A 16,075-nucleotide genomic window follows, 5' to 3' on the forward strand; every position below is an offset into this window, starting at 1 on the left:
CGTTCTACTTTTAGAGACTCTAGGAACCACAGGTAACCCTGCATTCTGGGAGCGCAGTGCTCTAGTGTGACAATAACTGGGACTAGATATGATGGTGCTTGACCGTTTAGAGCGTGGAGAGGATGGTCCGTCAACACCCACCAGGTCTGGATTTGTTGAGGAACGGCTGCGGCCATGACTGACTACTGAAATCTCGAGGACCCACAAGACCTCGCAAATTTAAAGTTAGGATAACGTTCCCCTAACGTTATCCTAACGTTGCAACCTTTAGATAACGTTCCCCTAACGTTAGCCTAACGTTGCAACCTTTAGAGAACGTTGCCCTAACGTTATCCTAACGTTGCAACCTTTAGAGAACGTTCCCCTTATGTTATCCTAACGTTGCAACCTTTAGAGAACGTTCCCCTTATGTTATCCTAACGTTGCAACCTTTAGAGAACGTTCCCCTAACGTTATCCTAACGTTGCAACCTTTAGAGAACGTTCCCCTTATGTTATCCTAACGTTGCAACCTTTAGAGAACGTTCCCCTAACGTTATCCTAACGTAACCTTTAGCGAACGTTCCCGTAACGTTATCCTAACATTGCAACCTTTAGAGAACGTTGCCCTAACGTTATCCTAACATCGCAACCTTTAGAGAACGTTCCCCAAACGTTCTTTTTTTACATTCCCTTAACCTTTAAAAAACTTTAACAACCACAATACCAATTGTATTATTACTTTAAACTCAGCAGGAATTAATTTAGAGGCAAACTTGATGGGATTTAAAACTTTAATATAAAATGTAAAAAATTACAAAAAAAGTTTTTTTTATTGGTTTTATTGGTAATATAGACACATAATAGTGTAAATAAAATCACAGACATTCAGACATGTGATGTCTGTAATTTTATTTGTTGATAAAAATTATTTAAAAAAAACACTGGACCCGCCCACATGAGTGTTGTTGACAGACAGCTTTTATTTTTTCTGTTCTGACTGGCGCCGATTGGCTGCTTCCGTGAAGCCGCGGACGTTTCTGCGCAGGAGTTTTGTTACCGCGGACTTCCCCATGTCTTGTCAGAGAATGCTACCAGGAAATACAGTTTATAAATGAAGTCGACACACACACACACACACACACACACACACACACACACACACACACACACACTGCCGCTGGACTACATTATACACTGACAGAATAGCCTGTGTTATATCATGGCGGCCGCAGTTTCTGCCTTCATCCTGATGTTTTCAACACTATGGGGATCCAGAGGTAATGTCGCTCTGTTAATCATTCAGCTGTGTGTGTGTGTGTGTGTGTGTGTGTGTGTGTGTGTGTGTGTGTGTGTGTGTTATTATTATTATTACTGGAACTACTGCAGTTAAGGAAGAACTGTCTTATCTTTAGATTAACGACCCCAGCCAAGTATCTACTTTAGACACAATGATCATTAAGACATCATGAAGTAGTACTTCATATTATTATCAGGTTTATTCAATTCAGAAAACCTTCAAGTACACTTGTTTCAATACTTTTTTGTATTAGCATACAAAGATAATTTACTGCCATTCTTGAGTGTACCCATTGGTGGAATGTAACTAAGTACATTTACTCTTTAAGTACTGTACTTAAGTCCAAATGGTAAGGTTTGTACTTACTTGAGTCTTTCTTTTCATGCCATGGTCTACTTTTAATCCGCTACATTTCAGAGAGAAATATTCTACTTTACTCTCTGACAGCTTTAGTTACTAGTTACTAGTTACTTTAGTTACTCGCCTACATTCGACAGCTTAGTATACGTTACTTTAGTTACTCCACGCATTCATCTGACAGCTTTAGTCACTAGTTACTTAGTTACTAGTTACTTTGTTACTCCACTACATTCATCTGACAGCTTTAGTTACTAGTTACTTTAGTTACTAGTTACTTTGTTACTCCACTACATTCATCTGAGCAGCTTTAGTTACTAGTTACTTTAGTTACTAGTTACTTTAGTTACTCGCTACATCACCTGACAGCTTTAGTACTAGTTACTTAGTACCCACTACATTCATCTGTACACTTTAGTTACTAGTACTATAGTTACTCCGCTACATTCATCTGACAGCTTTAGTCTAGTTAATTAGTTACTCCACTGCATTCATCTGACAGCTTTAGTCACTAGTTACTTTGTTACTAGTTACTTTAGTTACTCCACTACATTCATCTGACAGCTTTAGTTACAGTTACTTTAGTTACTAGTTACTTTAGTTACTCCATACATTCATCTGAAGCTTTAGTTACTATTACTTAGTTACTAGTTACTTTAGTTACTCCGCTACATTCATCTGACAGCTTTAGTTAAAGTTACTTTAGTTACTCCATACATTCATCTGTCACCTTTAGTTACTAGTTACTATAGTACTCCACTACATTCATCTGACAGTTTAGTTACTAGTTACTTTAGTTACTAGGACTTTAGTTACTCCACTACATTCATCTGACAGCTTAGTTAATAGTTACTTTAGTTACTAGTTAATTTAGTTACTCCAATACATTCATCTGACAGTTTAGTTACTAGTTACTTTAGTTACTAGTTACTTAGGTACTCCGCTACATTCATCTGACAGCTTTAGTTACTAATTACTTTAGTTACTAGTTAATTTAGTTACTCCACTACATTCATCTGACAGCTTTAGTACTAATTATTTAGACTATAGTTATTAGTTACTAGTTACTTTAGTTACTCCATACATTCATCTGACAGCTTTAGTTACTAATTACTTTAGTACTGTTAATTAGTTACTCCACTACATTCATCTGACAGCTTTAGTTACTAGGTACTTTAGTTACTAGTTACTTTAGTTACTCCACTACATTCATCGACAGCTTTAGGACAATTATTTAGGACTCCACACATTCATCTGAACCTTAGTACTTTAGGTACTAGTTACTTTAGGTACTCCACTACATTCATCTGACAGCTTTAGGTACTAGTTACTTTAGTTACTCCCAATACATCATCTGACAGCTTTAGTTAATAGTACTTTAGTTACTAGTTACTTGAGTTACTCCACTACATTCATCTGACAGCTTTAGTTACTAATTACTTTAGTTACTAGTTACTTTACACATTAAGAAACGTGGTATATAAAATCAGATGTTCTATCATAAAGTAACCTAGCAACAGTATAACGGCCTCCAGGTCCAGCTGAGATGATGATGTCATTAAACACACAGCTGCTTGGATCCTTTACACTTTCTACAATGGGAGGATTTTTCAGCATTGAGTACTTTTACTTTTAATACTTTAAGCACGTTTTGGGGCTGCTGTGGTTCAGTGGGAGAGCGGTTCCCTGCCAATCAGAAGGTTGGTGGTTCGATCCCTGGTCCCGCAGTCTCATGTTGATGTGTCTTTGGGCAAGACACTGAACCCCACGTTCCATCCGAGTAAATGTGTGTGAGTGTGTATCTAACGAGCGGGTGGCACCTGTACGGCAGCGTGACAGTGTGTGAAAGGTGAATGGTTACTATGGAAAAGAGACTTGAGTAGTCGTTAATACTAGATAAGAGCAGTACATTCTTTTACTTAAGTAACATTTTAAACGCAGGACTTTTACTGTAACAGAGTATTTTTACAGTGTGGTATTAGTACTTTAAGTAAAGACTCTGAATACTATACCTGTGATAATACTAACTTTGTATTGTTTTCTATGTGGATATGGACTGCGCAGTGGTGTCAGGAGTCCTCAGCACACCCACAAATGTGCGCTTGACCTCCCATAACTTGAATCTGGTGCTAAGGTGGGATCCACCAGACCGGCCAATCAGCGACCTGCTCTACACAACCGAGTACAAGTGAGTCAACACTGATCCCAGCCAATAAAAGCCTACAGGGCTTCGGCAAACATTTGCTCTGTTGTCAGTGTGCTAGTGTCAGATGTTCCACTCTGTGCTGTTTTTGCTCAGATTATTATTCTAAGTGTCTGACTGCATTATGGAAAGAATCCCTACAGAGATTGACCTTTTTGTTCAAGAATAAGATCCTTTCACCCTTCAAAAATCGTGACCTGTACACAACATTAACGTGACCTGTGCGTGAATCAGTGAATCAAAACGACGTGATCATCTCACAAACTGGCGTGAGGCCGGAGGAAATATCACCTACAGTAAATGCAATACACGCACGCAGTTGATGGCAGCAAATCACTCAGTGGCCCGAGACTACGCTAGATACAGCATGTGGGAGAGGTACGGGTAAACAAAGCAAGAAAAGCTAACCAATGCCATAGCAAAGCGTACAGGCTGCAGGCCGATTTATTGTTGTGGAGGACGTCGGTCTGAGAGTCGTTCTGAGAATCTCAACAAATGATGGCGGGTGTGAGATTCCCTCAAGACGCACCATCGCAAGAAGAATACCGGAGTTGTGTGGAAAGGAGAGGACTGCAGAAGCGACAACTTGCAAGGTGCACCTGCTGCCGCGCTCACCGGGAAACCATAATCCCCTTGGTGTTACGGTGCGTTGATGGACAGGGGACGCTGCGTTCTCATGCTGTAATGAAGACACAGGAGAGACATTGTGCTGAGACGTGCGCGGGACACTTTATTGAAGTTGCGCAGCAGTGGAATGTGTCACATAAAGCCCCCACACCTAGCACAGATGGGCATGTGTGTGAAATGTGCGTGAAATATGATCGCTGCTGCGAGACATCTGCCTTTTGATCACGTTCCTTGCTTTGTGCACTCCAGCGTTGTGTTGTGTCACAATATCTGCATAACCGAGCGTTTGACACTGTCTGAAGTGCAGAAAAGTTGTGGGGCACTTTAAACACAGTCCAGCAAGGTGGGCAACAATTTAAAAAAAAAAAATATATATATATATATATATATATATGTGTATATGTGTGTGTATATAAAACAGGATAACATTAATTCCATGGCAGTGGCAATACGCTTTGATTTTGTATTTGCTTTGATTACATTGTTTAAATTGAGATTTACAATGAATATTTAATTTAACTGCTACTCTATAAACTAAACAGAACAAATGTTATGGCGCCTTTGTTCATATGGCAGAACATTTCAAATAAAATTGCGCTACACACTAGTTTTGAATTCATTATTAGCTTTTGCTTAGAACAATGCAATTCATTGTGATTAAAAGTTGTAATTGTTGCCCAGTCATTATATATATATATATATATATATATATATACAGTGTATATATATACACACAGATGATTAAAGTGTGGATGAATAGTTATGACATATTGCACAGAAGGAGAGTAATTGATAAATATGCATAGTGCAGAATATTGTCCAGTGATGGCTTGTTGCAGAATCAGTTTGCTGAACACGTATAGAGGTTTTATCCTCAACGCAGTGGCGTGGGTTCGACTCCCCCCTTGCGGCCCTTTGCTGCTGTTTGCTAATGAATTAAAGAGTCTCACTGCTGCTGGAATATAACTGCAATAATTGATATTTTTGTATAAACTGGTGATCAAATGACTACGGGTTATGTGAAGCGGGATCGCTCGTTTTATTAAAAAACATGAACATTTACAGTTACAAACAATACACTGGGACATAGACCCAGGACCCCAAAAAAATATACCTGAAGAATTCACCCTCCTCAATAGAAAAGTTAATCATGTAAAGAAGGAATGGGCCCAGTTGTTCCCAAAAACTTAATGAAATCCAGGGGGGACCCCTTCAAAACCCGGATATTTTTCCTTTTTGAACATTCCGTATTGCCAACTTAGTTCTTCTATAGTAATTAAATTGTAAGTCAGCTGATTCCTCTACTGACAATTAAAGCTGCTCTAACCACCAATCACAGGGGGTTTTATCCAGAGTGACCACAGATTTATACAGATTGAAATAAAATGTTTGAAAGGATTTATTTAGTTATTTCAAAGTGTCAGTTCTAATATTACCATCTGTAGATTTAATAGCGGGAATATCTGCAAAATAGTCGCTGGACCTTAATCTCATGGCAAGGACATGACTAGGTCTCGCACCCTGGAAATAATAGCCCTGTCTCGTTCTATGGATGAGGAATTCATAATGTTCACTTTCTTGACTAATGATCGTTGTAAAGCTGTTTGATCAGTTAAAGTATTTTGCAACAATGAGTCTAATCTGGTGAACTTCAAGGTTTTGTAGTGGAAGTGACGTAGCTTTGCTTGCATTATAGCACAGTAGTATAAAATAAAACCTGTGAACGCGTCCCTTGATATCCTGGGGTGCTTCTACAGAGCCATCATTCATTTCTGCAAATATTTGGAATTCTGCAATAAACTGAGTAACATGGGATTCATCTTTCAGTAAAGCAGTATTAAAACGCCATCTAACCGCATGTTGAGACAGTTGGCCAAGTGTGGCAGCGCAAACGACCCCTTTATGGTCAGACAAAGCCACTGGGAGTAAGCTTTATCAATTGACTGAAATAACTGAAGGGATGCAAAAAGAAAATCTGTCGTGGAAAAAGATTTATGTCTACCTGTGTGAAAAAAAAAAGAGTAGTCCTTACAGGTGGGATTAACTGCGAGCCAAATATCTATAAATCCCAAGCTGCTGGCTCATGATTTCAGAGCAATTCTAGCCTGAGCCTGGTCACTAGTGGCCTTTGTGTCTGACAGATCAATATTTGGGTCCCACATAGCAATGAAATCTGCACCAACCATAAAAGAACAGTCCGGTAATCCCAGCATTTGATTAGTGAGTGTATTGTAGAAATTGCCATCAAAATTATTTAGCACATAAACTGACACAAATGCTGTTTTCCTAGCACCGAATTCTGTTGTAGAATTCACAATCCGGCCTTTATCATCTGACCAAGAGGACAACACTTTAAGTGAGAGATTCTGTTTGACAACAGTGGCCCCTCCTTTGGTTTTTGAGCTCGCTGAGGAGGATGCAATTGTATGGCAAATGTGTCTCCTGTAATAATGCAATGTCAACATTTCTCTTTCTCAGTAAGCCCAGAGGGCTGGCTCCTTTTTATGAGGAGCATTCCGTCCTTCACAATTACAAACTAAAAGTGAGAGATCACCCATTATCAAAAAAGCTGCGTTCTAAATGAAAGTACACGGGGATATTGCTACTGCCTTTCATTTGTTGTTTTAAATATTAACAATAGTGTTTCCAAAGTTAAGGCCCTCAATAGGTCAACATAGCATAGTACAGTCTCTGTAATCAAATCAGACAACCGTACAATAAAACCAGGACACATCAAGAGAACAAGACAAACCAATGGTCCACGTTCATCAGGCAGTTGTTTCAGTCCTGATCCTCTTCCGCGGCGCCCTCTGCGATTGAATCTGAAGCGCCGGGCCTCCCCACTACAGCAGCAGGAGGATGGGGTGCAGCCCGGTTCACATAGTCCTCATCATCCCTGGCGGAGGTAGAGCCAAGGCTTGCAGTCAGAGACGCTAGCTGGGCATGGATAGCAGTTAGCTTATTGTCGAGCCCCACCTGCCCCATCATCAGCCCCAATCTGAGACTGGATCCCAGCAAAACGTGGTGGCGGGGGTCCGTATCACTGCCCTGGGTTCTGTTCTTGTCTGCCATTTTACTTTAATTAACTTTAACAAGCACAAAGTGGTAAAATATCGAATTTGTAACCATATTAAACAGCTGTTTGACAAAGTTGGACCAGGAGCTACACATTAAGCCGCCATCTCTGTCCAGCCAATCACATGACTCTTCAAAATATAATATTGAAGAAGAGGAGATAATGAATGAAACCAAGTGTGTGTGTAGAAGATGCCTCAGCTACTTCTAAGGCTGACTTCACCAATGACGCTCAGCAGATCTACACAGCTTTGTAGTCGATTTTGTTTTTCTGGCCCACACTTTCAGCTCTTGTTGACTTTTGTTTCCTGCAGTGGGCAGACATAGAAAGATCGCAGCTGCTGAGTGGAACATCTAGAAGCTAAAGAGATAGATGTTTTCCTAGGTAGGTGCAGAGAAAAACACATCTAAAAAGAGAGAAAACAAGAAAACCACATTCTCATCGACCTCAGTAACGCTCCGATAAACCCACTGCTCACAGTGGGAGACTCGCTGCTGAACATAGTGGAGCATTTAGAAGCTAAAGACACCCACTCTAAGAAATAAATCTGTAAATCAACAGAAAAGGTTCTGGCAGCTCATTACCTGGACTTTGTCCATACAGTAAAAATAAAACTATACTTTGTGTTTTTTAAAAATCTCTCATAGAAGCTGCTCAGTTATAAACTTGTTGAAGAAAACTTCCCAAATGTTGGAAAAAGCGGTAACCGTTAAAAAAAGGCAGCAAAAACATCAGAAAAAGCTTAAAATAAACCGGACTAAAATACTGTAAAGAGCTTTGAAACAGTAAAAAAGAATGACAACATGGATTTCTACAATCTCCCAAAGTTGTCGGAGCACAAATTAAACAATTTGTCATGTAACAAAATAAAAATACAACTTGAAATCAAGTTCTATGGACAATTTCTGTTAAAAAATATACAGTCAGACAACATATTTTCAGCGTATGTTTTCCTCAGAGATGGTGGAGACCAAAACTGAGCTAACTTGTCATCACAAACATGTGTGTTTTGTCCACAGCACCTCCACCCAAGGCTACCAAGTGCGCTGTGTGAACATCTCCACCCATGAATGTGACTTGACCAACTTCAAGAACTCCATATTTCAGTATGGAAAGTATACAGGGAGAGTGCGGACACAGCTGGGGACAGATAGCTCCGCCTGGATGGAAAGCAACCAGATTACCTTGGACAGAGATTGTGAGTAGAAGCGCTCTCTTTTCATGGCTTTTCACATTAAAACACAACAATGATCCAAAGGGCCAGGGGTGAGGTGTGTTCTGACCTCCCGTTAAAAGTTTAAAATGTCTTCACACAATGGAAAAATAGCGCAGAAAATACCAGTACCGTTTGGACTAAATAAATCTATTCTAAGGCAAATTATATCACTTGTACAGATGATGATGTAAAATCCATTCCCCAGTCTAAAATCCGTGATTTTAAATTTCGCTATGTTTTGTTCTTTTTTGGTTGTTGTAACTTGTTGGGTCAGGACCCCCAAGTTGAGATCCACAGCTTTAACCATTGTTGCCTTCCCGTCAAAATTGAAAATCAACCCTTTTGTTGAGGCTTTTTATCGATGCTTTTGACTTTTTCTTACGTTTTTGGTCCCTTTTTTCAACTTTTTTTGCCGCTTTCTTAATGTTTGTCACTTTCTTTGACGTTTTCAACACTACGTTACACTAACTTTATTTTTACAGTTTTTTGGGGAATTTATGGTCAATAAACCTCATTTTTAGGAAATCATACCTAATGTTTGAGTTAGAAAAGCAGAAATTGGGAATTGTTTAGACTAAAATTAAAGGAATGGATGTTGATGGATAATCACAGACTGTAATATGTCAACTTTTACTCACTACTATTTCAAATCACTTTGTTTTTCTCTCCAAATTCTATAAAATTGAATAAGACGCCCCAAAATTAATGAAAGTAGAGATTTGTACTTGCCAAAGAGCGTTGTGTGGAATCAATCATGTTATTTTGGGGAATTCAAAAGAACATTGATATAGGATAACATGAGGACAACATGAGGGTTAAGCTTTATTAACTCTTTCCGCTGTCTTTCTCAGCCATCATCGGTGCACCCAATGTCTCTCTCTTCTCCAACGGGGCTACTATCGAAGTCAGCATCAAGGATCCAGTGTTCAGGATCTCTGCATTCCGAAGTGTTTACCACCTGGCCACTTACAACATCACCTACTGGAAGGCCGGCCAGAAGGAAAAGGTGGGCTGCGTTGGTTCAAACGCGCTGCGGACGACAAATAGCAGCAAACAACTATTTGACATGTAATGCTAGTTATACTTGATCCGTCCGGGATGGGTTGTAAGTGTCAGCACAGCCAAAGTGATGTCACACTATCAGACACGCCCCCTCCCGCACGGCGAGTTTTGTTTGTGTATCTCCGACGTCGTTTAACTACGCGGATGGGCGCCAAAAACGTAGTCAAGATTCCGATATGTTTTGTAATCTGAGCTTTTCTGGTCTTTGTTCTGGTAGCCGTTAGGAACTGCAACTGCTGATTATCTTCATCTTCATCTTCATTCATTATCTTTGTCTATTATTTTCCTCGATTAAGCGATTAGTTGTTTGGTATATAAGATGTCAAAAAAAAAAAATTCTATCAGTGTTTCCCAAAGCCCAAGACGACGTCCTCAAATTTCCTGTTTTGTCTCCAACTCAAAGATATTCAGGTTACTATCACAGAGGAGAGAAGAAAGTAGAATTTAAGAAGGTGGAATCAGAAATTTGGATGTCCTTTTGGCCGGATGTCTGTCACCTTCCTCTTTTTTTGTGTTGGCGTTCTAACCTCCGGCGGATTTCTGAAGACTCTGGTTACCTGGTCCTCAGATCTCTGCAGGGTAAATCCAGACAGCTAGCTAGACTATCTGTCCAATCTGAGGACTATGGTTACCTGGTCCTCAAGTCTCTGCAGGGTAAATCCAGACTGCTAGCTAGACTATCTGTCCAATCTGAGGACTATGGTTACCTGGTCTTCAGATCTCTGCAGGGTAAATCCAGACAGCTAGCTAGACTATCTGTCCAATCTGAGGACTATGGTTACCTGGTCCTCGGATCTCTGCAGGGTAGATCCAGACAGCTAGACTATCTGTCCAATCTGAGGACTATGGTTACCTGGTCCTCGGATCTCTGCAGGGTAAATCCACACAGCTAGCTAGACTATCTGTCTAATCTGAGCTCTTTACTTCTGAACGTACACACGTTCCACCAAAACAAGTCCTTCCTGAGACTATTTAGCAGGTTGGGTTGTTTTCTTAGCGCTGCCCAAGATGATTGTGATTGGTTTAAAGAAATGCCAATAAACCAGAGCAGGTTTTTCCTCTCATCCCGGAACGCTGTGCGGACTAGACCCTGCCAGACCCTTCTCCGCAGCGCTGTGGAGGGTCTGGTTATGCGAGACTTCTGCACACCTGACCCCTTCTCTCTCCTTCCTGCAGGCCCAAAGCATCAGCAACACGCTGCAAAACCGGGTAGTTCTTAACGACCTGGCCCCCTGGACCAAGTACTGTGTCCAAGTCCAGATCAACACCGGGAGGAACCCCAACCACAGCGTGCCCAGCGCAGCTGTTTGTGAGAGCACCACCATCGGTGAGCACCTTTTTTCCTTTATTAAGTTGTAAAAGCGCAGCAGGTGGTCACATCATTTCTGTTTGCATATACTGTACAAAAATACACAATAAGTCCTTCAAAAATTAAATGCAGCAACCACATTGCATGTTCCACCTTTACATATACAGTATATATAAATACATATGTAAATACCAAGGTTGCTCATTGCAAGGAAAAATCTTTTTTGTCCTTGTGTGTGTGTTCCATTGGGTTTTACACTCAAAGCCGAGATATGTAATGAACCCAAATTGGGATATATCTTCACCAATAGATTCAAGATTAAAGACTAACTTATTGTTATACCACAGTACACTGTAATACAAAATTACGTGCAAAGTTCACAGCTTCAAAAAATACAGAAACAATTAAAAACACAGTGGAAAAGTTGAGTTATTAGTTAAATGAATTAAAATAAAAAAAATGCTTATATGGGTGTGCAGAGCATGTAGAGTGATAAATATACTGTATAACGTCTAAAAAAAAAAAACTTAAAAATATAAATATCTAGATACATACAGTTGTGAAGAAGTATAAAAGTATGAATATCCGTATTTAAGGAAAAATAGTGCGGTAGAGAATAAAGAAAAGAAATATCATTTATACAACCGTTTATCTCCAACCGAGTCGTCATTATGGACCCACGTGTGTGCGTGTGTGTGTGTCACCTAAATCACATATTATTACAGAAACGCAGGGTTGGTAAAGGAAGTTAAGCAGTGAAAAACTAAACCTTCAAGTCAAACTAAAACTAAAGTGATCCCATGCAGAATAAAAGACGTGGAAGCCATGCTGGGCCTTTCTTTAGGTACAGGTGCTTGTTGGATATTCTGGGTGCACTTTGTTTATTTCATCCTGTGAAGGGCTCATCGCATGGGGGGGAAACTGATCTTGATTCAAAAAAAAAGAAAAAAAAATTGAATTGAATTTAAAATTCACGTCTCCTTTTAAAAGCAATCTTTGGGTGGCTTTTGAAGGAGACACAGATCAGTTTCCACCCATGCAACAAGCCTATACGGGATGAAATAAACTTATATATAAAAAAATATAATATCTATTTGACCGGTGTGGGATATTTCCTGTCTAGTTTGGTTGTGCCCAAAGTTTTTCAGTTATTGGGACTTGATATTTAAAACTTTGTCAGATATACTGGGACACGCGGTTAAATGTAGTAGTATTTGGAGTACCGGGAGAGGGCTGTCCTCTTACAGGACCCTCTCTCTCTCTCGTAACACGATGCATAACCCTACAAAGCTGTTATGCAGCCCCTAAATAACTACCTGAGGTGTGATGTCATTAAGTATGTCATTTAATTTATACTTTTATTATTTTATTCCCAGTGGGGAAATTACAATTTACAATTTACACTCTTGCCTTGCTCAAGGGCACCTGGCAGTGCCCAGGAGGTGAAGTGGCACATCTCCAGCTACTGATCCACACTCCGTACTTTGGTCCGGACTGGGACTTGAACCGACAACCCTCCTGTTCCCAACTCCCTACAGACTGAGCTACTGCAGCTTTGATCCTTATCTAATCTGATTATCTACTCATTATCTATTACCTATTGTGTTTGTGTCTGTAATGTGTGTAAATGACTTTAGTGATATGATTTAGAATTTGTATGCAATATGTTTGCTTTCTAAAATACCAATAAATATAGAGAAAATATACACACACACACACACACACATACACACACACACACACACGCTACCAGTCAAAAGTTTAAGAGGTCACTGACAAATTTCCATTCCACTCCATTATAGACAGAATACCAGCTGATCTGAGTGGGGGGGGCTGATCTTTAATGCAATATCTACATTGCCCATTATCAGCAACCATTCATCCAATGTTCCAAAGGCACATTCTGTTTACTAATCTGATGTCATTTTTAAAAAACTAACTGAGAAAACACTGGAGAACTCTTGCAATTATGTAAGCACATAATGTAATCTGAAAACTGCTGGCCTGGTTAAAAAGACAATGCAACTGATCTCAGCTGGTGTTCCGTCTATAATGGAGTGCATTGGATATTTCTAAGTGACCCCACACTTATATATACCGTAAACTATCACACTATCTCTGTCAATAAGTGCTAATGTGAAACACTAGTTAAATTTTGCAGTGACTGATGCTATTTCTAATGCTCCAGGGCGTGGCAACAAGGCTATTAAAATAAAAAATAAAAACATACGGATAACTTCTGTCCTTGGTCTCGATGTTTTGCAGAAGAAGAGGCTCCCTGGGTGGCAGCGGTGGTGACGTTTGTCGTCATGGCAATGGCAGTGGCTGTGGTGGTGGTCGCAGTTGTGTATCGGAAACGCATATCCCACTTTCTATGCCCAAAGGATGCACTGCCTCAGCACTTTAAAGAGGTGTGTATCTTCATGTTTGTCTTTATGGGTGTGTGTGCACCAGGTTGTTTCTAATGACTCATTCCCCCTCACACCCTGTCATGTCCTCGTGCACGTGGCAAGCAACAAATCTCCTTGTGGTCCACAAAATGTACTGACTTCCACTATGTGTCTTCAAGTGTTTTTCCTTCTTTTGGACTCTTTAGACAGTTATTTCATTAGTTAATTTAACACAAACCTGAAACAGTTTTCTTCCCCACCCCACAGTACCTGCTGGCCCCTCCCAACTCGTCCATGTACCTAGACATGCGAAACTCCCGTCCACCTAAGGAGGTCTTTGACCCGGTCAGCATCGTGGCAGACGGCAGCACTCTGGAGGAAGGGCTCCCTCTGGAGGCAGCAGGGACTAGCTGCAGCAAACAGCCCGACACCACATAGAGACACGCTGGGAACAGCATCCAACGAACGCTGGGAAGCACCGGAACGATGAAGAAGTCGGGACTGTTGGAGATTATCAGCAGGGACGACTGCAAAGACACTGAGAAACAGGGAAATAATCGATTCTTGCTTGATTTAAGAGTGTTAGAAAACAAAGAAACAAATTCTGCAGCAGTCCTATATTATCCCTCAGAGCAGGCGTTACTGTAAAGTGATTAGGTGGCAAAGCCACAGAGACATGTACAGTGCAGGACATACAAGATTGGTTGCACATCCAAATGACGTTGTTTTTGTACTGTACAACTCGCAGTTTTACCACATACTGTACTTAACAGAAGGAGTGCGACACGGCCCTTTGGAGCCACCCGCTCCTAAGTATCTAAGAGCTAAGTATTTAAGCTGCCATGATGGTGTAAGGTGCCCATCCACTGTTAAAGGGTAACTTGGTTTTGTTTTTTTAACCTGCACCCTATCTTCCGGTGTTTTTGTGTCTATGCAAACAATAGGTTTTGAAAATTATTCCAGTATTTAGCAAGACAGCTGCAATCGTCTGTCAGTGAAATAAGCTCCAATGTAACGTTAATGGGCGATTACGCACCTTCAATTCTGTCCACTAAAAGTGCTGTTTTTGCCACTGAGAGTCTCAGATTGTTATTCTAAGTGTGTGACAACATTATGGAAAGGATCCCTACAGAGGTAGACCTTCTTCTAAAGAGTAAAATCTGGTTTGGTTGAAATACATGTACATATGATGGCTAAAGTACTGTTTATTTCCATGGAGTCTGGTGGGTTTGGCGATTTTGGAGCTGTTTCCTGTTAAACAAAAAGGATTTTATGCATTAAAAAAAGGTCTATCTCTGTGGGAATCCTTTCCATAATGTTGTCAGACACTTTGAATAATCTGAATAATAATCTGAGCTCGGCATTGGAAATTACAGCACTTTTTGTGGTCACAAACTGATGGTGAACAACTATAATCCTATAGGCCACTTAGGCACCAGTGCATGGGAAAATGGGGTCCAGGTAAAAAAAAAAAAAAAAAAAATGAAATTACCCTTTAACCGTGTATGATTCTGTATTATCAAGTATGCATGTGGACTGGAAAATCTGTTTTTAATGGGCATCACATTTAGTAAAGCATTGTGCATTTCCTCATTGTAGCAATCTGAAGGTGTTCTTATTAAATAAAAAATTCAGTGGTAAGAGTTCAGACGCTAGAAGTGTCTCATGGTCTCTAAGCTGTGTGCTTGTAAAAGAAACGATGCTAAGCTAACACAATGTTTAGCTTGGGTTTACAACTTGTGTCGTACTTGGTTAATAAAGTCATTTTTATTTTTAATGTGTTAAAGTCGGTTTGCCTCTGTTAATTTGGTTAGATTTTATTCTGGCGGGAAACATGGATTCTACGGCCACGGGATTTTTCGGAGATTTTAGGCAAATTCGGAATAAACCTCGAGCTGTAAGCACATCTCCTCGGCAAGCAAAAGAAAAGAAAGTGCTAAATTCCACAGACTTTCAGTCTGGATCACCGCTGAAAACAGTGAAAAGAAAAAAAATAGGTTTTTACCCAAAAGGAAACACATGAAAACTCTACTTGTTAGATGAAAATAAGAATACAGCAGGCTTATATTCATTTTCCAATGTGGTCTTTAACCTGAAACTACAAAACAAACACTGTTTCTGTAAGCTCATTCTTTTAAAGGGGAAAAAAATGTTTTTTTTTAATTAATTACAACTAGTGTTGGCAATAGCACGAAAACTAATATATGACTTACAATAATCTTGGGACTGTTTGTGTTATTAAAGCTGTTCTTTGTTCATGTAAGAAGAATCAGTGTTACTGATAGGTTCGAGGACTTGAGTGGAAAAAATTACTCACGAACACAAGACTTGGTTTTCTTTGCCAAAGAGGAATAAAGCTGAAAAACATTCAGCAGTCTTCCAAAAATTGTTATTCCCTGCGCGGCCGTTTTATTAAGTGGGTGTATACAGAAAGTTGATTTCCATAATGAATGTAGGATATAGTTGTTTAACATAAATGCGGGCTTAAACGTCATTGTTTTACATAAAAGTGGGTAAGTACATTATATGATCTGCTATACTATTGGTTAAAGAGAAA

The 16,075-nt window shown here is 39.9% G+C and overlaps 1 protein-coding gene across 1 annotated transcript; it reads left to right on the plus strand.

Moving 5' to 3' along the window:
• The first annotated feature begins 1,025 nt into the window (after positions 1-1,025).
• On the plus strand, positions 1,026-15,057 carry LOC116698085 (interleukin-10 receptor subunit beta). Its single transcript, XM_032529856.1, has 7 exons — positions 1,026-1,258; positions 3,700-3,823; positions 8,561-8,739; positions 9,609-9,763; positions 10,996-11,146; positions 13,394-13,539; positions 13,786-15,057. Exons 1-7 carry the CDS (start codon positions 1,201-1,203, stop codon positions 13,954-13,956), a joined length of 984 nt encoding a protein of 327 aa, XP_032385747.1. The 5' UTR covers positions 1,026-1,200; the 3' UTR covers positions 13,957-15,057.
• The last annotated feature ends 1,018 nt before the right edge of the window (positions 15,058-16,075 follow it).

This window comes from Etheostoma spectabile, chromosome 11, assembly GCF_008692095.1.
Source record: "Etheostoma spectabile isolate EspeVRDwgs_2016 chromosome 11, UIUC_Espe_1.0, whole genome shotgun sequence".
Taxonomy (NCBI): Eukaryota; Metazoa; Chordata; class Actinopteri; order Perciformes; family Percidae; genus Etheostoma; species Etheostoma spectabile.

Coding starts and splice junctions, on each gene's coding strand:
- LOC116698085 (XM_032529856.1), top strand. CDS start 1,201: ATGGCGGCCGCAGTTTCTGCCTTCATCCTGATGTTTTCAACACTATGG. Junction 1,259..3,699: donor AACACTATGGGGATCCAGAG/GTAATGTCGCTC, acceptor TGGACTGCGCAG/TGGTGTCAGGAGTCCTCAGC. Junction 11,147..13,393: donor TTGTGAGAGCACCACCATCG/GTGAGCACCTTT, acceptor GATGTTTTGCAG/AAGAAGAGGCTCCCTGGGTG.